At 40.8% G+C, this 26,847-nt stretch overlaps 1 protein-coding gene across 1 annotated transcript in view; it reads left to right on the top strand.

Annotated features, from left to right (window-relative positions):
* ERO1B (endoplasmic reticulum oxidoreductase beta) overlaps positions 1-20,357 on the top strand; it is a 30,300-nt gene extending 9,943 nt beyond the window's left edge. The window contains exons 4-16 of the mRNA XM_015426921.1: positions 4,471-4,512; positions 5,474-5,556; positions 6,308-6,381; positions 7,118-7,238; positions 7,334-7,380; positions 7,701-7,712; positions 10,039-10,065; positions 11,618-11,710; positions 11,854-12,100; positions 14,399-14,468; positions 15,654-15,740; positions 16,831-16,964; positions 18,971-20,357. Coding sequence (XP_015282407.1) covers positions 4,471-4,512; positions 5,474-5,556; positions 6,308-6,381; positions 7,118-7,238; positions 7,334-7,380; positions 7,701-7,712; positions 10,039-10,065; positions 11,618-11,710; positions 11,854-12,100; positions 14,399-14,468; positions 15,654-15,740; positions 16,831-16,964; positions 18,971-19,031 — 1,098 coding nt within the window. The 3' untranslated portion in view covers positions 19,032-20,357. The remainder of the gene's footprint in view (positions 1-4,470; positions 4,513-5,473; positions 5,557-6,307; positions 6,382-7,117; positions 7,239-7,333; positions 7,381-7,700; positions 7,713-10,038; positions 10,066-11,617; positions 11,711-11,853; positions 12,101-14,398; positions 14,469-15,653; positions 15,741-16,830; positions 16,965-18,970) is intronic.
* Positions 20,358-26,847: the final 6,490 nt, after the last annotated feature.

Below are 26,847 nucleotides of genomic sequence, written 5' to 3' on the forward strand. Positions count from 1 at the left end.
TTGCCGCTTGGGCCTCACTGCTCTCTTCCCCCCCAAGCGGCGGCGGCGAGGGAGTTCACAGAGCGTCCCCTTCGCATGCGCAGGGGACACTCTGTCACTTTTGGAGGGATTTAAGTACCCCCCCCAATATTTTTTTCAGGTTTTTAGATTTTTGTGCACACCTGGGGACTGCCCCAAGTGTGCACAGAAATCTCCCTCCCCCCCCAGGTGCCCCCGATGTGCGGATTTAGGTATCCGCACATCGGGGGGGCGCCTTTCGCTATTAGATATATAGATTGGAGGCTCTTCTCCAGGTGGCTTCTGGGACCAGGAGTGACCACAGAAAATTCTGTAACTGTAGACTTACCTACCTAGATTTGTTCATCTTGGGCATCAGGAAAAGTCTGTCTTGTTTGCCCAAGTGCTCGTAATTAATTTTATTATCAATTTAGTTAGTTTGTGTTTGTTACCATTCTTCTGCTTTTTATCTGCTGGTGTATATCTTAGTTCATGGCTTTTAATCCTGACTAACTTAATATGATTATGTTAACTGCTTTTAACTGTTTGATTTGTGGACTGGAGCAGACCTTGATGAATTCTATTTAGACCTGGGAGCCAGCCCCCAAAGGAATCCAGACTCATCCATACCAAATGCAGTTTTCTCTCTGACATATTAAGCAAGTTTACTGTTGCCTCTAAGATATGTGGGGTTTCTAACTGACCTGGGGGGAAATGCCTTGTCCCTTTAATAGCAGATTAATGGGACATTGTTTATTGGGTGATGTTTTACCTCCATACCACAAAAAGCATCAACAGTTCATTTCTACACTTTTAAGTCTGTATTAAAGGGACAAGACATTTTTCTCTCTCCACACCAGTTGGCAACCCTAAGCAGGTCAGGCTGTCCTCTCAGAGGTAAGAATATCAGTTAGTTGTGAGCCTTTGCTGCAGTTGGCCTAAGTTTCTAGATTGCCTTCCTGCATAAGGTGCAAAGTTGCTTCTTCCTCATCGTTTTTTAGATGGGTGCAAAATGTTTTGCGCATGTAAGGATGTTTTCCTGAAGCAACACAGCCCAGGAAAAAAAAACTAGAAGACTACTGCAGAGCCCCTTAGTTCTCTTCTCTGCAGGAACTAAAACCCACATACTTGTCAGTGGAATGAACACACATTTGCCCCGTTTCCGTCTTCTCTCCCTTCTCTGTAATTTTCCTTGTCTCAGAATTTAGATTGTAATCTCATGGGGTATGAATTTGCGTTCTTGTGCTCTGTAAAGCATTGTATACTTGACTGTTCTGTGTGATTTTAAAAAATTAAACTTTTGATTCAGCTGAATGTAAACAAAGTGGGCCAAAACTAATGGGTTTTAGTGAGATAGCTTTGTCTCAACAAAAACAAGAACCCTACAGGACTTAAAAGACATGTATTATAGCATAAGCTTTTGCAGATTCAAGCCTTTTTTGTTTAAACTGATGTAAGGCATGCCAAGTGCTGCCACTAGGCTGCTATGGAACTAGAGTGGACATAAAGGAAGAAAAATACCCAAAGATTCTTCTCGTCTCAGCTCCAGCTTGGAGTCGTGTGTGTGTGTGTGGATCTACAGAAACCCCACTTCAATGATTTGGTAAAATCTGGATCATAATCCTATGTATATAATTAGTACACTAAGCCTGAATTTAAAACTGTTCATTATCTACTCTATTACGTATTTGAATTATTCCAGTACCGCTGAAAGTTGGCTTGAAGACTGAAAGACTTGTTGCCTCGCCCCCCACCTCATATCCTTGGGGCAAAAGTCTTTTACCTTTGTCCACTCAACCAAGCAAAGCCATCCACCTGCCTTCAGCTTTCCCCAGCTGCTCCAGTAGAGAGCAAAAGTTCCCAACAAAGGCAAAGGAGAACCAGCAGCCATTGAATTCTTTTTGTGTCAGAGCTTGTGTTCTAGCAACAAATTAACTGTGTGCTAGATGTTTTGCAGGGCATTCCTTAATGGTTGTCTCTCCCTTTCCCTCCTCGTTTTAAACTCTATAACAGAGTTACGAGGGCCACCAGCGCTTTAGGTAGCACCAGCAAATTTAAGATCACAGTGGCTACCTGGCACCTGAAATTGTTGATTCGTGGATTAGGCTATATTTTAATTGTTCTATTTATGGATTTTGTATGTTTCCATTTGGTGCAATCCTGAGGTAGAAATTCTCTTTAAATCTAAGCAGCCTTTTGTATACTTTGTAGAGTAGTAAGACATTTAACAGTTTTATTCGTACCACTTTACTTAGTATTGCGTTGTGTAAATCTAGTTCTGAACTTAAAAGTAACATAGCATAAATACTGATACGGTACTATAATAGTAATCAAGCTTCAGATACAACACTTCATCCTGGGATGTCAATGCTTACATAATTTTTTGGTGGCATGGCTTGTTCATTAAACTTTCTCCTTTCAGTTTTGATGGGTTTTTTAAATAATCTATTTATTGTTTTTTGACAGACAAACACACAATGGGACATATACATATTTAAGCATATCGTAACATTCATATCTGGATTGATAGCTTAATTATAGATTCTCCAATCAAAATTAAGATTATTTACTTATACATTTAGTGCCATTTCCTATTCTCCTTTTCCAATTCAATATTTTAGAACACATATTACAAGTTTCTATAAATTACTTTAACAACAAAGTTTATAGTAGATTTAATTTACAATTCATATAGTATCAATAATGTTACTACCAAACAGGTTTCATTTTAATAATGCCATTCTATTTGCTTAAGTAATTTCTCTCCTGAGAAGCAGAAGGAAGAAATGGCTTATATGAAAGTGGTATGTTTAGTAGCTTTTAAAAGCTGTGAGTGCAACAAGAACAATGCACTGAAAAAGAACAGTACAGTATTTTTATTTCCATTTATTTATTAAAACACTTATCCTGCCTTTCTTCTTGCTTCAAGACTGTACTGAACTACTGTAGGCTCAATTCGTTCTTATGGTTTCTGTACTGCTTTTTAAAAACTCTCATTTCTATGTCCCTGCTAGTTAATTTAAAATACAGAACTGATTGCAAATAATGTGTGTAACATACAAGGTATATAGCTGGTGCACACCTAGTCAGTTATGTTTACCAGAAGATTAAGAGATTTGTTTGTGAAAAATTGTAACTGGGCACAGCTGATGACCTTGAGGGCTATTCTGATCCACGCAACACAGTGGGTGAAAGTAAATAGACTGAAGTTAGATAAAAGCTTCATAATAATGATGTTGTGAAAGAAATGTGTAATGCACCTGCAACTTTTAGATATTGATAAAACTGCCAAGTCAAAACTTACAAATATGAAATGGGCATTTCCATTTGGTAACACTCTTATTAAGCAGTGTGCTGATGATTCAGAAGTCTTACCTCTTGTAAAGCACACTAGTTTTGCTGGAAAGCTTTTCAGTCAGGTTTCACAAGCTCATTCAGTGCTCACTGTTTCTTTGTACGTAATCTTCTGGTCTGCATACCCTTGTTACAGTCATATCATGGATAAAAATAACAAATTACAACATTTTTATTTTTAAATAGTATGTCTTTAATAAATTATCATACTTGATAACAAGTAGTTTTGCGAGAAGATATCTGTCAGAAAAAGTTGGGTGCTTTCCTCTCTAGTAAGCCCCCCCCCCCCCGCCCCGTTTTGCAGTCTAGGCTAGGTATCTGCTAGGAAGTTTTTAGTTTATTTCCTAATAAAATCTTTGTTCAATAATATACTCTCAGAAGTCCTTGACAAAAATGTGACATGCTGCACTATTCTTTTTCACATATAGCTTTCAATTAGTGTGTCTCCCAAAACACAGTTTGTTTTTCCCACCTCCATTTCACAACAGTCTCTCGTCTATCTGAACTCTCAGTTCTCACAAGGCATTTTAATTTGTTGCATTATTCATTCCTAACAAACACCAGCAGTTCAAACAAAAGGAGACTTTTTTCTTACCCCCTCCATTTTAAACGACGTCTGCTCCTGACCACTTCCCGGCCGTTTTTCTTAAAGTTGGAGCTAACTACTTAGGGTATTTAGTTCGACACCAAACACCTTTCTCATTATCCTACGTGCGCTGATTTTTTTTTACGATGTGCTTTGTTCTTTTTGTTCTATTTCATTTATAAATCCCACCAAAGTTTTTTTTTAAAAGCGGATGGTCGCAGCTTGTTAGAACATGGCGTCCATGTTCTATCCGTAGAACGCTCCCACTTCAGGGCAGTAGCGGACCCCCCCCCCGTTTGCTGATTCGGGAGGGGCCGCCACAGAGCCCTCTGCAACTAGCCCTCTCTCCGGGAGGGCTAGCGAAGCCCACCGTGCAACCGGGAGGGCTCCAAAAGGAGCGCAAAAGGTTCGGGCGGCTTGGAGCCGCCGAAAAACTGCCCGTCGCTGCACCGTACCGGATATCCTTTCAGTTTTGATGTTGAGAGTGACTTCCAAGAGATAATAGTAATGTAATTTTGTATTTTTTCTTTTAGAGCAAAGTACCAGTTGGCATTAAGGCTGGGAGTGCTAATAAAGTAAGTAGATTCTACTGAGCAGGTGGGAAGCAGGTGAATGGCAGACTGCAGCTGCCTAAAATGCAAAAACCTGTCTTCCCACTTGTGTCACCCTCAACAGCTGCCATAGCATTGCACTATGTTTATCCAGCTGAAACGACACAGTGAGGTATTCTTGTGGCTTGTTTTTCCCCTCTACAGCTAGAAAGAGCCAAGGCTAGCAGCAGCTGGAGTCCCACTGTATTTCCCTGCCTTGGAAACTCAGTGTCTGTCTGTCTGTACTAAGACTAGGCAGACCTCAAATGGTCCTAAACAGGTAGCATTGACAAACCTGGTCAGGAGGCACCCTTTTTCTTAAAAGATCATTTGAAAAAATAGGTCTTGGAAAAATGTTAGTTCAAGCGTGGAAGGAAAGATCATTGTTGAATGTTAATTTTTCTTTTTGCAAATATGTCGAAGGGTTTGGCTTGGTTCAGATTTAACAATGTGGTTATTGCTACACAAACAAACTTGGGAGATGCTCACATGCTTCCTTTGCCTCCTTCTTTCATATCTGGCTGGCTAATTAAATACTTCCACTTCTGCAGCAAACCTTACCTTGATATTTTTGGTTTGGAATCCTGATGTGTAGAGAGAGTACAAACCATAGTTGGTTGATTTGGATTTAACAGCAAACTGTGATTTGCTATACAACTATCTCATTAGCTGGCCACATGTGCAGGGAGGTGGGAGCATTCCTTTAGTCTTGTTCATAGGCTGGCAAAAAATGCTTGCCATAATATCAGAACTATTCCTCATAAATGATAGTTTTGTGGGCAACAGAGCTGAGATCATTCTGAACAGAGGTTTCTGTTTGAGTAGTTTGCAGAGAACAGAATTCTGAATACTTTACAAGGTACTATCCCACTCTCACCACTACTTTATGCAGTTAACAGGCAAATTCTTAGGATTGAAACTTTAAAAAATGTTAAATGTGTTGCAGTATTCAAAGACCGCAAACCATACCAAAGAGCTTGAAGACTGTGAACAAGCTAATAAACTTGGAGCCATTAATAGTACATTAAGGTAAGCTTTGTTTGAATGTTAATGGGCAAGTAAAGGACTGATATTCATTAGCTCCTACTGGGTATCTCTTCATATTTCCTGTTCTTGTAGGTGCTACAGAAAGAACGTATTCATAATGGTCTGTGTTACTTACATGCAGTGTATTTCATGTAGCTTTTAGGTTCAAATACTTTTTACCTGATTGATATGATGGATACAGGTAGCAGAGGGGAGGCAAGATCTGCTAGGTAGTGCTTCCTAATCTTTAGCAGTGTTCCCTTGCAAGGAAGTGGTGGTCAAGGATTTCAAAATTGCTTTCAGCTTATGCAAGTTAACTGCTGACTTCTCTTTTAAGCCAGGGTCCCTGTTAGAACTGGTTAGGGATATGGGATATTCCTCTACAAGCTGATTAAGAAAAGTTAGTTTGCTGAACAAATATGGTCAGGACTAGATGCAAATTCTTTAATATGTTAGACATCAACATAATATGTTATACATGAGCATAGCTGTTTAAACTATTGCTGCGGCGACCAAGCTGTGTGACATGAAAACTGCTGGCCACTTACTATGTGGTTGCATGGAGAATAATACAGGTTTTCATCCATTAGGCTGATTTTTTGGGATGGTTTTATCAATCAAGTTGTTCTTATGAGCTACTCTGAAGACCTTGTTGGACTGTGAAGTCTTGCTTTTAGAATAGAGCAATGTATGTAAAATGAAAACAAATACATTAAGTCCTTGGCTAATGTTCTTTTTTCCTCCCTTTCTACAGCAACCAAAGTAAAGAAGCTTTTATTGACTGGGCCAGATATGATGATTCACAGGACCATTTTTGTGAACTGGATGGTAATACTTTTAGTTCTTTTTGACTCAAAACAGGTTTTCAGTGTGCAGTCAAGTAAAGGAACTTAGAAATTATGTCCATGCAGTTTGTAAAGAGAATGTGCCAAATTATACCCTTGTATAGTTTGCACTTAGAAATATAAAAGCTTGTAAAAAGAAACTAAGCTGTGCACGGTCCATTGAGGAAACTGCTAATGTATATGGATTTTTGCTGTTTTTCTCTACCCTTTCCTTTCCAATCTTTGCCAGCTGATTTGTGGTGTCGCAGGGTTGGGGAGTTGCACTGAGAAGAGAGAGAAAGGGGTATGATAGAACTTGTGTTTCTAAATATAAAGACCTGTGCTCCTTCCTCTGGACTCCACTTGAGCCAGTCTTTTAGCTCAGTTCAGATTATTCTCCAAACAGAAACAAGCTATGGGCTCCCTCTTACCTTTTTCCATGTCTCTTTTGTTTATTCTTTCATGCTAACCAGGTTTGTAGTACTATCCACATTTTCTTGTTTGCCATCTGCTGTAGCATTTTATGTTGTTTTTCTAAATGCCTATTGGACTGCTGTTAATACAGTGTGTGAATAAATGCATGTGTAATGCATGTTAATATGTGCAAATTGCTCTTAATATCCATTTTAGGCATCCTTCTGTATATAAAATGTCAAAAATATTTTATCAGCCAACTTCTGTTTTTCACTTTTTGTGTAGAAGTGGCATGTATATAACCAAAGTGCTTATTTTTGGCTTAGATGAGAGATCTCCTGATGCCCAGTATGTGGATTTGCTGCTGAATCCAGAGCGTTACACTGGATACAAAGGGCCCTCTGCGTGGAGATTATGGAACAGTATCTATGAAGAAAATTGCTTCAAGTAATTTGGGGTGGGAGAGTAAAGTTAATTGATACTGAAGCATTAAAACTCTCTGAATTGTAAAAACTCTCTCTATTTTTACCATTCATTTCTAGGCCTCGATCAGTGTATCGTCCACTAAATCCACTGGCACCCAGCCGGGGTAGGTTACTAAATATTTCACAATACCCCACATACTTCGTAATTCCATAAATTATTTTGAAAGTTTTTCGACACAACACCATGGCTTGTTCAGAGTAGCCATAAAGACAATGTATCAGCTTGCATCTAATGCTGTATATAACAGTTCTAGTACCTTTATCCTCTTGGCTGTTTGTGACTCAAATAAAAAAATGGCTGGAGCAAATTGCAAATCAAAAATCTTATGCTACTTTTAACACTTTAATATATGTTTGGTTTTTCAATGTATACATACAAGTGGAACAAACTGTTTCTAACCTTATACAACTTTCATTTTTTCAGGAGAAGATGATGGTAAGTCTTCATAATAACTCCACCATTCATCACTGTACCTTTAAGAACTTTAAAATAACCATATAGATACTTGATGCTACCATTGAATGCTAATCCAAAATGAAAACAAAAGAATACTTGATGGTGACCCTTCCACAGGTTTGCTGGAGGTCTGTGTATGTGCAGGCACCGTACTCTTTAGTGGGATTACATGCAATCTGGTACGAATACCAGTACTGGAATGCTGGGTTGGAGTCTAGAACATGGGGCTGTAGAGTTAAAGTTGAGAACTTGTGGGCAGTGTCTGGAATCATAGAAACCGGACTGTGCTGTATGGGACTGAATGGGTCATGATTTTTGGAATATGCATGCCACACAACTTCTTATCTTTTCTTTGTGAGGGAAGCAGAAATTGATTATACAGCAACTGTTCTCAGGGACTGGGTAGTCTGTACTGGCAATTGCAATATTTAATGCACTATCAGGACAGTGAATCCTAGGGGTGTGCAAAAAATTGGTATTTTATGGATTAGATTATATTGGATCCAAAAAAATATCTGTATTCCCGATATGCCTGAATTCCAATACCAGCATGCAGATTTTTTTCGGGAATCCAAATTATTTCAGGTCCATTATGCCCATTATACACACAAGCCCAAAAAAGAACCATAAATGAAAAACAACAATTATAAAGCAACTCCATAAAAGCAAAACAACTGCAAGCTAAAGCAAAGAACAAAACCAGAAGGAAAGAACCAAAAAAAGGCTTGATACCCTTGCCCAACCCAACCTACCAGCAGGCCCAAAGAACAACTAACAAATACATAAGAGAACTAATGGCAAGCTAAAACAAGGAACAAAAACAGAAGGAATTTTAAAAAAGGCCTGAGGCCCTTGGCCTCCCTCCCCCCCAGCCTACCACCAGACCCCCAAAAAAGAAACTGCTATAACAATAAGAAAAATCCAAAAAGATGTTAGTCTCAAATCAGTTGTCGTTTTCTCCAGGCAGGCAGGTCAAGAACTGAAGTTCACAGCAGAGCAGAGTCAGTCTCACAGGCAGCTGAGTCCTCCAGGCTCAGAGCCAAAGCCAGCATAGCGCACACTAAATCTCTCTCAGAAATGGAGTCTAGCCAGTTTGGTGTAGCGGTTAAGTGCACGAACTCTAATCTGGGAGAACCAGGTTTGATTCCCCACTCCTCCACTTGAACCTGCTGGATGACCTTGGGCAAGCCGTAGTTCTGGCACAGCTGTTCTTGAAAGAGCAGTTTCTGTCAGGGCTCTCTCAGCCCCACCTACCTCACAGGGTGTCTGTTGTGGGGAGGGGGAGGGAAAGGAGTTTGTAAGCTGCTCTGAGACTCCTTTGGGTAGTGAAGAGCGGGGTATAAATCCAATCTCTTCCTCTCTTCTTCTAGCTCAGCCAGGCCCTGCTTTTATGCTCTTTGCCCATGCTCAGACGACAGCCAGCCATGAAACAATTTTTGTGATTGTGCAAAGAGCACCACTCCTCTATTTGCCACTGATCCTTTTTCCCTCCCTTTTGTTCCCTGGGAAATCTAGTATGTTGGGGGGGGGGGACAGGGTTGTTGGACTCTACATTTGAAGCCAACACCCTTACAAAAGCCACTGCAGTGATTGGCCAAAATGCACCACAGCACCCCTTAAGGAGCTTTCCCCATTTGCTAGCAAGGATGCCTCATCCCCTATCCCTTCTGTTGCCCTGAAAGCCAGAGCGAAAGGCGGGAAAAGGATAGAGTCCAACTCTGCAGTACTTTAAATTGCCCTTTAACTGTAGCTATTCAGCATTGCCAAATATTTCTGGGGAGAAAACCTGAAAAAAAAAATTTCAGGATCTGCAATGCTGGATAGCCAATCAGATACTCTAATGTACATTGGCTGAAAAAGTATTTTTTTTTCTACCTCTGATACACCTAAATGTACATCCCTACTGAATCCTTGTCCGGCGGAGGGGTCTATTTAGTGAAGCCTAGTGCAATGGATAAGAGCCTTGGATGTTACTTGGCATGCAATCAGATTCCATGCATTTGTACACAGAGGTAATTACAGTTGTTTACAGTGGGATATGCCTCAAATGCTAGCATTACACTCAAGGCGAAAGGTAAATGTTTCGCAACATAAGTGAACTGCCCAGAATCCAAGAGGTTGTCATGCAACTAACTTATGAAAAAGGTGCATGTATCAGTAAAAATAACACGTGTAATCAAGCCTAATTGTCTCTTAGCTCCTCCTTGAATTAAATGTCCTGATGGCTTCTTTTGGTTCATGTATAATCCTAGGAATTCATGATGTATTGTGTGGAAGTTACTAATATATATTTTCATGTTTATAGGAGAATCTTTCTATACATGGCTAGAAGGTAAATAAAATATTGTAAAACTCCTTCTTAGACACATCCAGTATAGAAGAGAACTATGTTGGGCTGGAAGAAGCTGGTATAGTGAAGTGCAACAAGCTGTGCTCCCTCTTCACCCCATCCCCTGGGTCCTTGCCAGCCTTTTCTCCTGTACAGTCTTCAGATTGGAGGCTGTGTGTCGAAAGTTTCAGTGGCCTTATTAGATTGTGTTGTGGAAATTGACATTATGTTGCTTTAGGTCTTTTTGACTGGGTGTTAGAACCTGTGTTGTTGCCCATTTTTTTCAAAATTTCTTTTTCAAATCAAATGCTGCAGTAATCAAAAATTTTCACCATGTTCCAAACATAAATGACCTTCCAAGTTTACCTGTTACAATATAAATTAACTGTTCCCAGGACGGGTTTTGGTTATAAAACAATTCAGTTCTGTATTTTAGACTAATAATCTATTGAGATCTATTACTGATAATAACTTCATAATATTGTAGTTTTTAAAATGGAATTCTAAAATAAAACCTCACTGCTTACTGCTGATAGAGAAAAGTATTTCATTGTGTCTTAGTATTTGTTGAGACTTGGTCTTTTGAAATGAAGAGATCCCAGAACTGAGGATCAACCAGGAATGTGACTGTCTATTTCTAACATAGCGTGGGTGGTAGAGTCATCTAAGAGTATATAGGGTGCAGAAACATAGCTAATCTTCAAGGTATGTAGTTGAGTTGGATTAGAGTCCAGTAGCACCTTAAAAACTGACAAGATTTTTGGAGGTATAATATTTTGAGAGTCAGAACCAAAGCTCCCTTCATCAGATAAAAGTAGGAATGCAGGTTCCCTGAGTCCTAGTCAGAAGGTGGAAGGGATGTTGCAAAGAAAGGAGTCAGGATACAGTGTAAAATGTAATCAGCTTGATTAGAGCAGGGGAGAAATGTTTAAGGAGAAAAATTAGCATCTGTAGTGAGAAAAGAATCCTATGTCCTGGTTCAGCCCTGGGGGATTCTTATCACATTACAGATGTTATTTTTCTGCTCTGAAGCATTTCATTTTGGTCTCTAAGATGCTATGGACTCAGTTCTTCTACTACAGACCAACATGACTACTCTCTGAAACTAAGGTATGTAGCAGTTTAGATTCGGTAGCACCTTGAATAATGACCAGAAAACTAAAAGAAGGCAATGTGGATAGCCAGAGTTCTGGTGACTTGGATCACATTCTGTATCAGCTGAAGCTTCCAAAGAATCATTAGGGGCAGTGTAGTGTATAGAAATTTCAGCAGTCTAGTGGCATTGTAATCAGCTCCATGTGCTAAACTGGATTTGTGTGTTCTTTCTCCATCTTTATTCTGCGCACTCTACCATTCCTTCCCCTCCTTTTCTACATGCAACCATAGCTTAGTTATATCAAAAGCAGTAAACGGAGACATTTAATCATGAGAATTGTGTAGTGACACACCTTCATAATGTTTTTTGCTCTAAGCGTAATATATAAATTCCCAATATTAAGGAATGGTAAGTTATGTTTTTGTCGGTTCAGTTCTAACTTTTTTTTTTTACATTCAGGTCTTTGTCTTGAGAAACGTGTGTTCTATAAGCTCATATCTGGACTTCATGCTAGCATCAACATTCATCTTTGTGCAAAGTATCTACTTGAAGGTATTTGATTTTATTAAAATTTTGTTCACCTCTGTTATTGGGAACAGTTAATTGCTGTTTTTAAGACATTTACCTGCAAATGTAAGTTGAATATTGAGTGCTGTTTCTGAGGGGAAAAGTTCTGTTTTTGTTTCTTTGTTCAGAAACTTGGGGGAAACCTCGTTGGGGAGCCAATGTGAAGGAATTCACCAGTCGTTTTGACACCACTGAAACCAAAGGAGAAGGTCCAAGGCGACTGAAAAATTTATATTTCTTATATTTGATTGAACTGCGTGCATTATCAAAGGTTGCTTCATACTTTGAACGTTCAGTTGTTGATCTTTACACTGGAAATGCCCAAGAGGATGCAGAAACAAAGTCTCTCTTGCTAGAAATCTTCACACACACAAAGTAAGTGTGCTTTCTCACTCCACAGTTTAATGTGTAGCTATGCTTAGTGAGATGAGTGATATCAGAAATACAGAGGCCTGCATTAAAAATGAAAACAGTGACACAGGCAAGAACAACCAAAGGGTGGTAATGGAAATCTTCCATAATTTCTTCATCTAGAAGGACAACTATTCTTATACGGAGAAACAGTCCCCACACTGTTGTGGTTTACAGTTGTGCGAATCCAGGCTTTTTCTGTTTTTCCTAGCGTGATGAGAAATGAGTCCAGTGCCCCACTATTTCCTTGCTGTTCAAGCTTCTTTCCTCTGTGATTCTGCTATTTGATGTGTGGTTGGTTGGCATCTCCTTCGTCATTGTTGCTGTGTGTAGAGTTGTAAAATTTCTGGAAACGTTGAAGCCATATTTTATCCCCTGGTTTTTTAGCATATAAAATTGCAATATTTGAAATACTTATGGAATATAAAAGTTATAAATGCCTTAGTTTCTAAGCAAAATTGCAAATATACCCAATGTTTAAGAGAAAACTGCATGCTGATGACCCTATGCTACCTTAGCCCATATGCCTTAACTTTTGCTACCTGAAAAGTAGAAAAAAATAGGAGTTAAACAGAAAACACAAGCTTTTTGTTAAATAACATAACACATTTTACTTTGCCCGAAAAAAGGGTCATACTAAGCATCAGTAATAATATCTGCACAGCTTGATGGAGTTCCAACTTGATACTGTCTTCTTCCTTCTGTAGCTACTGGTTAAAGAGAGCTCAGTTCTAAGTGAAACTTTCAGAGTTTTTCTTTCTGGCTTTGGTGCAGTTTCTGCCCCACATCCTTCAAATATTTTTTTTCCTTCAGTAAGGCAGGGCAGGAGCTGCAGTGGCTCAAGTGGTTAAGACGCTGAACTGCAGGCTGTGGAAGGTCAGTAGTTCAGCAGTTCGAGATCCGAGTTGCCACATGACAGAGTGAGCTCCTGTCTCTAGTTCCAGCTCCTGCCAACCTAGCAGTTCAAAAGCAAGAAATTGCAAGTAGATGAATAGGTACCACTTCGGTGGGAAGGTAACAGCGTTCTGTGCGCCTTGGTGTTTAGTCATGCCGGCCACATGACCACGGAAATGTCTTCGGGCTACAGCGCTGGCTCTTCAGCTTTGAAACGGAGGTGAGCACCTCAACCCTAGAGTTGAACTCGACTGTCGACTGGCTTTCGAGCAAGGGAACCTTTACCTTTTAAGGCAGGGCAATAAACTACTTGATACCCGGTTTATGGGTATATGTAATAGTGGGTTGAGGGAAAGGTAAAAAGAACCAGAAGAGAAGACTCCAGTCAAAAGAGCCACAGAAGCAATGAAAGCCCTGCTTGCAGCCCTCGTGAAGATCAGGTATCCTAGGTACAGAAACGTATATTCTATTCAAAAGCTGTAGATGTCTATACCATGCTGTCAGGACCACAAACCTGGGTCCCCCTGGGTTATTGCTTCTTGTCCCTTTAGCATGGTTGTCCTTTGGCTTATACCCTTATTATAACTTTTGCCCTCTGGCACCAGGTGGTCTCTTGAACCCAATCAGGAATCTCTCTTGATCAAACTTTCTAGAAGATGTTAACATCTGCCCCTAATTCCCCCCTCCCATCTGGGTATACAACTGAGCACAGATTTTCTCAATTAACCAATTACCACACTCTTAAGTCCAGCCTTGAAAGAGATAAGGATGGTATCTGCAGGAAAGCCCAAATCATGAACATCTGCGAGATGGGCTAGGCCTTCTAATAATCACATTAACCCTTGAGGGAAATTAGGGTGCTTTGCTTCACACATGTCCACCTTGTCTTTAAGAGCATTTCACTCATTTTAAAAGACAAAATAATTCACAGGAATTATTTTTAGTACACTCAAATTTCCATTCTTCCCACAGGAAAAACTAAAGAAGGTCTCGGGGGGGGGGATGTGTTCCCCCCCCCTGCGATTTCACCACCTTGCAATTCCCACTTTAAACCAGAGAGTACTAGATTTGGATTAAATGATAAAGCCACAAGAATGCCAAGAGTCATGCTCTTTATAAGCACAGTGTATTGTGAACACTAATTTGGAGGACTTCCTGCCTTCTACGTAGGGAAAAATCCCCATGTGGAAGTGTACCCTATTGAAAACTTCAGCTGAGTGTACCTGTGACTTGAGAAATTATACTTGATGACCGTGATTTCTTCCCTAAATTACCACCACAGCAGAAACACTAAAGTAATTAGATTTAAAATCCAAGTGATGAATGGTGATACCTCTATATTCTTTGACAATTCATGTACTCAATTAGGTCTTTTCCAATGCACTTTGATGAAAAATCTATGTTTGCTGGAGACAAAAAAGGAGCTGCGTCTTTAAAGGTAAATGCAATTATTTCATTGATAACTCATATGTGATCAGTGCAAGCAAAGGAGAGAGGGGTAACTTGAGCAATTATTATAAATGAAGCATGTATGTATTTTGAATTCCAGTTCTGTCACATTTTTGTTTATATATTTATTTGATTTATCTGATTTATATACCACCCTCCCCATAAACGGGCTCAGGGCGGTTTACATCAATGTTAAAATCACAGTTTAAACAGGATAAAATTATAAAATACCACGTAAAAACAAATGGATCAGGTGTCAATTCAGATTGTTTGAAATACAATGGTTAAAATACATGTAGTATGTCCCCATTTTAGTGCTTAAAATGCAGTCACTGAAACTGCAAAAATGAAGCAGATCAGTGGTGCAAGGCAGGAGAGAAGGTGCTGAACCCTTTCCACTCATACCATTTTTCTGCTAGTAAACTATACTCTCACTCCAAAAGTGATCTTTAACCTCTGCAAGAAAACGGATAAGGTTATGTTTTTTTAATATAAAACTCGTGGTATTGACTAATTGAACTGTTTAAATGATTTTATGTGGATTTTAATGGTTATTTATGGACCAACTAATGTAAGCCGCCCTTGAGCCTGCTTGCGGGAAGGGTGGGGTATAAATTAAATAAATAATAATAATAATAATAAGATGCGTTTGTATTTAATGTCAATGACAGTACAAGCCATGCCTTCCCTTTGCTGCTGTGGCTTGCTGTCTCTTCTCTCCGACAACCTGGAAGCCAGTTTTGTTAACCCAGGTGCAGTTAATTGAATTTTCTGGACATTAAAATGCTGGGCAACAAAACTGTATTAATGTTTTACCCCTATACATAATGACAATTTCTGTTTCCTTTGTCAACAGTATTGTGACTTGTGTCAAGCGAAACAGAACTTGTATTGCTTGTAAGGATAGTGATGCTGTATAATGCTGCCCAATATAAACCATGATTAACTATTGGGAGCCTTTCATCTTCTTTCTATACACTTCTTCCTCTTTCTCACTTCATGGCCTTCATGGTGCTGCCCAGGGTAACCTCTGAAAAGCGAGAGAGGAATTCATGGGCAGGGGTAGAGAAGGAAAGAAGTTTTTGCACTGTACCCATAGTATGCCTGAGTGTATAGCACCAGCAAAGGAAAAGTTTCTAACTCTTTTAAATAAGCCTCTCTTCTTTATTGGTAGGAAGAATTCAGGTTACATTTCAAGAACATATCCCGTATAATGGATTGTGTTGGATGTGATAAATGCAGATTATGGGGCAAACTGCAGGTATGCAATACTGTTCTTACATTTTCTATGTTATGATCTCTTGGGCTTCAAATACTATTGCTTGCTCTAGATCAGTCAAGTGCACAATTCTGGAGCTAGCACTTGGGGAACTAAATTTTTAAAATCAAAATAGGCTCAAACCGTGTACATGTGGGAAGCAACCTTTGCCTTCTGATTGTGTGATCATGTATCCACATTTGCTCACAGCTTCCCAGCCTCATTGTACATCTGCCGGATGTTCATCCTGCTTGTCTGAAGTCTTTCCGTTTGATAGTTTCTAGGAATATGAGCTTTAAGAACCATCTATCATTACATGGAATATTTATTATTTATTTAGGATGCTTTTATGTCTCCTCTTCAAAGTCCTGCTTGACAGAGGCTTATAATTAAAAGCAAGCAATTGGACATAGGCAGCATAAAAACTATGCATAAAACAGAAGCAGGCCTTTAAAAAGCTGATAAGATAAGACCTGTGTTCCACTGAGGAGAGCTGATCCTGCAGCCAGGATCCAGTAGCCACCCCCAAGTTATGAACCTGCTCCTTTGGGGGAGTGCAACTTCTCCTGGACAGGCCAACTTGGCAGTGCCTGAGCAACTTCTCCATTACCAACAGCTGCGCTTCAGTTTATTGGCCGTCCATTCCATTATGTCCTCCAGGCAACTATTCAGGACTTCCACAGACCCACCTGGCATAACTACTAAAGAGAAATAGAGCTGGGTATCATCCCTACATTGGTTACACCTCACTCCAAAATTGCATGACAGGAATGTATTCATAGTAAACACTTCAAAAGTCTCACTAGTGCATTACACGGTTTATTATACTGTAAAATCTATTATTTTTAGTCTTCAATGTCTATGAAGGAAAAGTGAGATCTACAAAATACAAGTCTTTTCCCTTATAAGTTCTTTAATAGTCAATCTAGTTTGGAAGTAAAGTTGATTCTGGTAATGTAGAACTATGATTTATTTTTAAATACAAATGATAAAAAATTAGTACGGTAGAAAAATCTTCTGTCCTTTGTTTCTGTTGACACTTTGATGTTAGTCTAGATTTATAGCCTTTATTATTAAATAAATTTTCTTTTAGACTCAAGGTTTAGGAACAGCTTTGAAAATCTTATTCTCAGAAAGAGAAATTAAGAATCTTCTTGAGAATAGTCCATCAAAAGGGTTTCAGCTAACACGGCAAGAAATAGTTGCTCTTCTGAATGCATTTGGAAGGCAAGTTGCATTTTTATGTTGTCATATCTTTCTTAGTTCCAAACTGTTTTTTAGGCTGACTCCTTAAAACGGGGCTGTCAAAAATAAGGCATGAGGGCTGGAACCAGCCCCTCCAGGACTCTTACCCAGCCCACAAGCAACTGGTGTGAGGGAGGGAAGGCAGGGGGCTGCAGGGGGGGAGGCAGGTGCGCAGGCACATGTAGTCAGAGGTATGTGTTGTTGAAGCTGTCAGGAAATATGAAAGGGCTAAGGAGCGGGGCTAAGTTAAAATAGTGTGTGTGGGGGAAATGGAAGCAAAGGCAGAAAAAGAGGAAGAGTGGTATTTCCCCCCTCCCGCCTCTCCTCAGTGAGGAATGGAGAAGCCACTGCATGGGGAGGGTGAAGCTGAGCAGCCGGCACTGTCACTGTTGCACCAACTGGCTTCATGTTTCTTTAAATGGTGACTCTGAGGGGGGTTGGCAGGAAAAGACACACAGAGTAGCAGTTAGCTGACAGTGGGGAAGAGAGAAGGGGGAGGGCCAGCAGTGATTTGGGAGGCAACTGGGCTGTCAGTGTCTTGTGCATGCCTCTCTGAGGTGAAAAAACCTCCCGGCCTCAGCAGCAAGTGAAGGAGCAAAGGGGAAAAGGAGCACTGATGTCATTGCCACACCTCTGAATAGTCGCAGAGCCAGGAGGCAGAGAGAGTGTTGGGGCAGGTAGGGGAAGGTGACCTCCCTTCTCCCCTCTACCTTCTTCTCCCCTCTACCTTCTTCCTGTGAAGGAGTCGTGTGTGGACAAAAAGCGGTGACCTCCCTTCTCCCCTCTACCTGTTCTCAGCCTGTGAAGGAGTCGTGTGTGGACAAAAAGCACCCCCTGGTGGTTTTGGAAACAGCCTTTCCATCAGGCCTTCTCTCAGCCCCACCACTTCTGTGGGAAACACAGGAGATGTGAGAACTGGGGGTGTGGGGGGATCTGGAAGAGCCTGGTTCAGACCCCCTTCCTCCTGAGCCAGGACCCTGTCATCTGGGTCACCGGGGTCCAGTTGTTCAGCCTTGCCCACCTCACAGGGTTGTTGTTGGTAGTGGAGGGGGGAGTCCCGTGTACCTTCTCAAGATCTCAGAGGTAGGATGGGGGAAGAGAGGAAACAAATAGCGAGAGATGGATTGTAGCTGTGCTCAGCTGCTGAGGCTGGGCGTGTGGGGGAGTGCTGCAAACCTACCATATTTATTTGGAAGGATGGTGACTCATCTCCTAAAAGTGCTATATATGCAAAAAGTAGCTAATTTGTACGGAAGTATCCCCCTTTTTGGTATCACTTGGAAAAAACCTTGTCTTGCACATGATTAAATACATTAATTTGGGGTTTTGTGGGTTCCCCAGTAAATCAGTTGCTTTCACTGCTAGGAATCAATTGCTTTTGGTTGTATTTTGAGTAAAAACTAGTATTGGTAATTAGACTTGCCTGTGTCGTTTATAAAATTTATATCTCTGGTACCTGGCATTACATTTTATGGTATACATGGCCTGGCCTGACATAGTAACATTTGTGTCAAATCTGACCCTCGTAAAAAATTAGTTGGACACCCAAAATGGGAACTTTTTAATCAAGAGGTTAGAAATACTGTAAATGTGCAAGATGCATTTTGCCCTATATCAGAAATCAGAAAAATCGGACTTGTATTTTATTTAGTGTTGCCGACGTTCATTACAGGAGCATTATTGGCATTCCCCAATTTTAGATAAAACATTGATTCATAAGACCATTTGAAGTGAAGAGTAGCATTGTTGTTTTTCCCCTTGATGTGCATGCTGCAAGACAGGCCTGTTGAAAGTGACCTATGAGGTAACATTACAAGTAATCATGCCCTGGAAAAATCTTGAACTGCAATAAGGCAGAAGGTTAGAAGCAAAAAAAAGTATACTATATATCATAAGTTTTTCTACCTTGAAGTTAGATTTCAAAGTGCTGCACTTCTCTTAAAGAGCACATAACAAAGCCTTCCTTTTTCTCTTCCCTTATATTACAGGCTTTCTACAAGTATACGAGAACTGCAGAATTTTAAAATTTTATTACAGCAGACGAGTTAATGAAGGCTTGTGTTCCTGCTGGTGGAAGTGACCATTAACTGACTACATCAGGCATAATGAAACCAGTTTTTGGAAGACTTAGTACAAAATGTTTAAAATGAAAAAAAAATTAATACCAACTTGAATATTTAAACTAGGAAAGGTTAGTCATTGAACAAAATATTTATAAATGAAGTACCTGATTTTCAATATGTAAATTATGCTCATCTCCCACTATTTCTCTTTCTTAGTACACCAATTATACCATGCTTAATATGAAGATATTGTTTCTCTCTTTGTGATTCACACCTATCTGCAGTAACTTCATCCAGACTGCTTTGTCCATATGAAGAAACCTTGCAGTGTTGCTTAAAAAACAACTTACTTTTATATGTATCTGAAGGACCAGATATTGCTAAGCAATGAATTTCCATATATTTGACTCCTATAATAGTAAATGCTGTGGCCAGTAAGGATTTTAGGAAAAGAAGCCTATTGGCACCCAATGCAAACAGTCCATTTCTCACCTTAACCCCCTCCTTTTTAATAAGTTCTTCTCTCCCCCCCCCTCCCATTTAATTTTCTGTCTCTTCATGGTTGCCTTCTCTGTGAGGAGGCAAGAATTCCAGAGGAACTTTATTCCAGAGCCTCTCAACTCTGTACCATGTGGCTGTTGAAGAGGTATTTAGAGTAAAGTGCTGCTAGCAAAGCATATGTGTACTTTGTTCTTTACCATGTAGTCAGTTTCTCTCCCTAGTTATATAAAACAACTAAAACATAAAATATCCCGCTTGAAGTCTTTCAAGGAGGGTGCCGGTTCTCCTTGTTCTGGTGGTACTATTTGAATACTACATGGAGAAAACAAAGGCAAAAGACATCTTTAAAAACATAGTTTTGATTTTTGGCATTTAATACTGCATATTCTATCTATGCAATCCCTGATCATACCTTTTTGGAAAAAGATAGACAATAATGAAACGGGTATATCCTGCAGAAATGTAGTCCTCAGCCATTATCTGCAAAGGGGACTCTAGTCACCACAGAACAATAGAAAACAACAAGTCTAAAAACGTTTTAAAGCTGCAGTAGGAGAAGTTCTGTAAATTTGTGACCGAGCAGCTTATTTAGAAGCTGTTGGGTAATATTTGTATTTAGTGAGGGGTGTTGAGTACAGCAGAAATGTCAATGTTGGTACCGTATACAAATTTGTACATACCATGTTTTTGCTTTGATAAGTAAAGCGTTCTTTACAAAATGAATTAAAAGTGCTCTTAAACCCTTCTAATCTAAGGAATCTTGCAGTTCTTGTGCATATATACACAATACATTTGTATTGCTTGTTCTGAACCCCACTTGATTCCTTAACATAGTTTTTTCTTTTACCAGTTTAAAACTACAAAGTCAGGTTATTTAATAACTGGCCAGTTTTTTTGTTTGAGGAAAAGAAGTTATTGTCTTTTATTGTGCTTTAAAGTTGTTTGCGTATAATGAATTAAATATTTCTTGTGAAAACTGACTACGCTTGGCTACTATGGATAAGATCTTTAAAACTGCTGTTGAAGCCTTAGCAGGGTCAGTTTTTCCTGCAGAATGATTGTATTTGAGACTTTTAAAAAAGATTTTTGAAAATCTTCACCATCATTAGCTGTCCTGAGAGCCGTTTGAGGTAAAAAGATTTTTAAAAGTTTTTTATTTAAACCATTTACACAGAAAGTTAGTCTCATTTGTTTATGGCCATGAGTTTTGGAAATGCAACAAGTGATGGTAATAAGCATTAAGTTTGACCAATCGGTAAGCTCCAGATTTGACAAACTTCTGTTGTTGGTCAGATGGCCAATAAATAGCTGCTGGCAACAAGAAAGTTTGTTCCAACCAGTTAGAGATATGCCGAGTGTTGTCCTTAGCCCACACCTTCTGAAGCTTATGTTCATAGCCATGCATGCTACGAACTGGCTTTTTAAAAATACTGAATTTAGACTTAGAATACTGAATTTCTGTATTTTACCATGGAATACAAACTGCCCTGCTGTAACCCTTGTTATCTGCAGGTACCTTACAGACTTGAGCAAGGGACATACAACCTGAAATCCTGGGCTTGAGTTCTGGAGAGGTCTAAGGAGCAGAGCAAGGGTGGGAGGAGAAGGAGCTTACAACACAATTGCAGGGGTGGTCATATAGTGGGCAAACCTGGCACATGTTTCACTGACCTGGGATGGCCTTTTTATGAGGAAGAGTCCCATAGCTGGACATGGGAACCCACTTTCCCAGGAATATGATTGGTCCAAGATAAAAAGTTTGGATCTCATTGGCTGGTTTAAAGTTAACTGCTGTTGGGGTGTGTGGCATCATGGTGGTGAGGGCAGACGCCTAAATCCGAGGCTCCAATCCTTCAAGCTCTTCTTACACTTATCGATGCCCAGGTAATGGTCAAAATGGGCGGGGGGGGGATAAAAATTGCTACTCACAGTCAATGATCAGAAGCTCTCAGCCCTTCTTTCGACTAGATGAAGCCCAGGAAATGCCCAATCCCCAGGGAAGGAGAACAGAGAAAATGACGTCGGAGCACTAGGAGCATCTCCAAAAGGAAATTCAAACTCTGAGGCAGGAGCTCAGCTCTTCAATAACACAACTTGAAAAAGGTATTCTTGATAAATTCTCTGTTATTCTGCAACCATTGATGACTCAACTCACAGAAATATAGTCTACTCTAAATAAAACAAACCAAATTGCGGAAACAGCTCTTCAAACGGGACTAGCCTTCCAAGACAAAGTGAGGTCACAACAAGCTTTTGAGAAACAGACTAACAAAAAACTAATGATATTAGAAAATTCAACAAAAAAAATAACCTGAAGTTCAGAGTTATTTCAGAGGGATCCCTGAAGCGGCAGAAGGCACCAGCACTATCTGATCCCTTTCATGGCGAATTGGCTGCCAAAGAATTTGCAATTGGAGGAGGGAGTTACCCCAGTTCTTACAAAAGCGTACAGGCAAGGAGTATCAATTAATCTGCGGAGAAGAAGCCCAAGAGATATTGCGAAATTTGGACTATGAATAAGCAAGACAGGAGGAAAATCGACTCATTTGAGCTGTGGTGCTGGGGAAGGCTCCTGCACATTCTTTGGACAGCAAAGGTGACAAACAAGTATTAGGGTGCATAAAGCCAGACATGTCATTGGAAGGAAAAATCATAAAACTGCAACTGACTTATTACAGCCATGTCATGCAGAAGAATTCACTAGTAAAAGCAATTATGCTTGGATTGGTTAGTGGCAAAAGGAAACGGGGCCACCAGAGAACACAGTGGCTAGACACCATAAAAGTCGACACCAGCCTGAGCGTGGAATGACTCAAAGAAACAGTACAAGATCAGAAAATGTGGAGAGAGCTGGCCCATAGAATCACCAAGAGTCCAACACAACTGAATGGCTAACAACAACAACAACAACAACATTATGATACTGACTGATTTATTTTCAATTCCCTTCCTAATGATCTCCAGCATAGCATTTGCCTTTTTTATTGCATTCACACACACAAATTGACATTTTCAGTGAGTTATCATGACTCCAAGATCTCTCTCCTGGTCAGTTATTGCCAGTTCAGACCCCATCAATGTATATTTATAGCTGGAATTTTTGGCTCCAGTGTGCATTACTTTGCCCCTTGCCCATGTTGAATCTCATTTGCCACGTTGATGCCCACTCATCCAGCCTCAACAGCCTCCTCCCTCTGGAGCGCCTCACAGTCCTCCCTGGTTTTCACAACAACTTAGTGTCATCTGCGAACTTAGCCACTTTGCTGCATACTTCCAACTCCAAATCATTAATGAACAAGTTAAAAAGCACCAGACTTAGTATTGAACCCTGCTGTACCCCACTGCTTACCACCTTCCACTGTGAAAACTGCCCATTTATATTCAGTTTCTGTTTCTTGTTATTTACCAGTTTTTAATCCACAAGAGGACTTGTCCACTTATCCCATGATTTCTGAGTTTACTTAGGAGCCTTTGATGAGGAACTATCAAAAACTTTCTGAAAGTCTAGGTAAACAACATCTATTGGGTCACCCTTGTCCACATGCTTGTTCACTCCCTCAAAGAACTCCTCAAAAACCTGGCAGTGCTAAAGAGCCTCTGGAAGCTATATGTACAGGCGGGCACAGGCAGAGCATGACTCCAGTGTATCTCCAAGACTTCAAACTATCACATAGTCCTAACCCAATTAAAGATTCCTAAGCCTATTTACTTTGGAGTAAGTACCTTGGACCACATAGAAGGACTTGTACATGAGGTAGGCTTGGTAGTCTCCAAGTGGTGGCTCGAGATCTCCTGGAATTACAACTGCTCTCCAGGTTCTAGTGATCAGTTCCTATGCAGAAAATGGCTGCTTTAGAAGGTGGACTCTATGGCATTATACCGTACTGAGGTTCCTCTCTGCCCCAAACCCCACCTTCCCCAGGCTCCACTCCCAAGTCTTCAGGTATTTCCCCACCCAGACCTGGCAACCCTGGGAAGGGGGGCTTCTGCAGAGAGGTCAGACTCTCCACTTCATTGGGCAGGGACTCTGCAGTTATTATGACAATTGCAACACCTTTCCTCTGTGGAGATGTACCAGTTTCAAGGAGAAATGGATACCCCTCAGTGTGGCCCAGTTATCATAAGTAGTTTCACCTGAAGGGGGGGTTATAAATAATTCTTCCTCTCAGCTGAAAGGAGGTGGTCTTAAATCCACTGGCCCAATATGGGAAACTTGCAGCAAGGATACAGCAGAAGTTTTGTGGTTACAGGGGAGGGTTTCACTCCTTGTTGGAGTTTTATACATGAAGTTTTATACTTGAAATGACATCATCATACCATCATCATAAAAATAATATTCAAAAAGCATAATTGGTTACAAGAAAATTAAACATCATTTGAATAAAAAGTCCTTTATTGGTTAAATGTAAGGAAAGGTGTGTCTGTACACCTTCAAAGGCATTGGCAAGACCCAGGATGCAGTGCAGAAGTTTCCCAGGGTATTATAATGGGAAAATTTCCAGGTGTGTGTCAGTGTTAGAGAAATTTTAAAAGATGGTGGCTGACCTCCAGTATCCTAGTGGTGAGCCCATAGATCTTGTGCAGCTGGCAATGGCTGTTCTGATGACTTCAGGGGACAGGGTTCTCTATTGGGGTGGCTACTAACTGAAGGCCTGATTGAAGAGCTCCATCTTGCAGGCCCTGCAGAACTGCATAAGATCCCGCAGAGCCTTGATCTCTTCTTGGAACTCATTCCACCAGAGAGGAGCCGCCACCAAGAAAGCCCTGGCCCTGGTTATAGCCAGTCTGGCATCCTTGGGTCCGAGGAGGGTCAGTCGATTTTGGGACCCTGATTGCAGTGCTCTCTGGGAAACATGTGGGGAAAGGCGGTCCCTGAGGTTGTGGGTCCCTGACCATAAAGGGCTTAAAGGTAAGAACCAGCACCTTGAAGTGAATTCGGTACGCTATCAGTAACCAGTGCAATGCCCTCAGCACAGGCTGAATGTGCTCCCGCATTGGAAGGCCCATTAAAAGCCTGGCTGCAGCATTTTGCACTAGCTGTAGCTTCCAGATTTGCTCTGGTTCCTGCTCCAAAGCCATAAACGCTATTGTCTTTAGATCTCCAAACCAGATTAAGGGAGTAGGGTCACTTGCTCTTTCCATTCCAAGAATGCCGGGGTTCGCTGGGGATTTTCCATAGCTCTCCAAGTGGGTGCAATGGCGCGGTGTCTTCTCCATCCCACAGAGTCATGGGATACATTCCAGGGACGCACATGGTCCGTATGTGCAACGGCAGGCCCAGGCCAGCCTATTTCTAGGCAAGCATGAGATGCAGAACAAAGCAACACACAACATACAGCAATCCCTGAATACATAATGCATAGGTATTCATGCTAGAGACACACATAAGCAGCATCACCACTATACAGAAATACAAACATAAGCTCATATCGTTACACCATGCAATCTAGGCAAGGGGGCGCATGTAGATGTTGAATAACATCGAGGACAACACCGCCCCTTGAGGCACAGTCCAGTGGGTGCCTTTGGGATAGCTGTTCCCCCAGCGCCACCCTTTCTCCCTGACCTTGGAGAAAGGAGGCGAGTCGCTTCAAGGCAGGCCCCTGGATTCCAGTGTCGGCAAGGTGGTGGACCAGTAGCTGATGGTCGATGGTGTCAAACGCTGCCGACAGGTCTAACAGCAACAGCACTGCCTATCCACCCTGATCCAGATGCCTCCGGAGGGCGACCAGTGCCGTCTCCGTCCCATGGCCCGGGTGAAAGCCGGACTGGAAGTGGTCTAAAACTAACTAGAAACTAACTAGAAACTAATTGCAATGCAAATCACAACTTGGCGAAAATAGGACTAAAATGGCATTGCAAAATGCAGCCGCACACCTGCGGGACTTATTACAGTTCCTCAAGGCCTGCAAAATGGAGCTGTTCCACCAGGCCTTTGGGTGAGGTGGTAGGTGCCCAATTATTTGGCCTCCCTTGCTGAAGCTTTCCATCTCTGTATGGCCTAGACTAATAAGATCCTCATATTTGGGGGGTTATGGCCTATCTGCTTCAGTCACTTGAGGTTATCACACCTTTCTATAGTTATAGTGCTACCTATCTTAAATTTAGCTTTATTAATGAGTTTGAAAAGTCAGTAAATGCCAGTTTTGATGAGGCTTTCCAACTTTTCCACATACACACCCCTCCATCCCATCAAGTTCTCTTGCTTGGCTTTACCTGGCCTGGTCCTGTTTTGAGGGGCTTGTCATTTTCAAAATCAAAAGGCAGCAAGTAAAAGACTCCCACTGAAAATACAAAACTAGCAGCTGGTCAGATTTTCAGTGGAAGGTTCCCAATTTTCATTTCTTCATCCCAGCCTTCCAACAGGGCTGCCGAAAGCCACCATGCGTCCCCCTGACAAAGATTCCACCTGGGGCCCCCAATATAACCCTAATCCAATCCAAATCATAACAAATCTCTTGGTTTGGAGTTACAATGAACCTATAGTAATCAATCTCTCACATCTTTTATGTATTTACTTATTTATAGCTCACCTTTCTCCCCAATGGGAATTCAAAATAGCTTACATCATTCTCCTCTCCCCCATTTTATCCTCACAACCCTGTGAAGTATATTAGGCTAAAAGTGTGTGACTGGCCCAAGGTCACTCACCAAGCCTCCAGAAAGGAAGTTGTAGTGCTAAAAATGAAGGGAATTGGAACACATTAAACCAGATTATCTTCACAATCAGCAACATGGAGCTTTTAAGCAACCTGTCATGTGTCTCTAATACTCAGATCCCCAACCTGCCATGGAAGGTTGCTGGGTGACACACTGTCAGCCAGACCTACCTCACAGGGTTGTTGTTGCGAGAATAAAATGGAGGACAGGTGAACAATGCAGCTTTGGGTTCCCATTGGGGAGAAAGACTGGGTATGGCATTTGCTATAAATCTAGTTTTAAATTATATTTAAAATATTACATCATTTGTCTTACAACAAAGTAGACTTTACAAAGGGCTGTTCGATCTTCCACCAACACCGTTATGATAAACAATCCAGTGTCTGCATTTCTTCTTCACATGTAGAACTACTAAAACAAATTAATGTTCCATTACCATGCATGCAAAGTGTGGAGGAGGGAAGCATCCTTTTACTAGTTTGTTGGATCACGGAGAAATATTAACTCCGCCCTTCTGTTCTTAATATTAACAGAGATTTGCTACTATTAAGAATATTCTGTTGCCAAGCAGGATAGAGATGAGAAGGACTTGGGACCAAGAACTAAAAATAAATGGAGGGGAGAGACGCAGAAAACATTAG

This window comes from Gekko japonicus, unplaced genomic scaffold (assembly GCF_001447785.1).
Source record: "Gekko japonicus isolate JY-2015 unplaced genomic scaffold, Gekko_japonicus_V1.1 scaffold141, whole genome shotgun sequence".
In the NCBI taxonomy this organism is placed as follows: Eukaryota; Metazoa; Chordata; class Lepidosauria; order Squamata; family Gekkonidae; genus Gekko; species Gekko japonicus.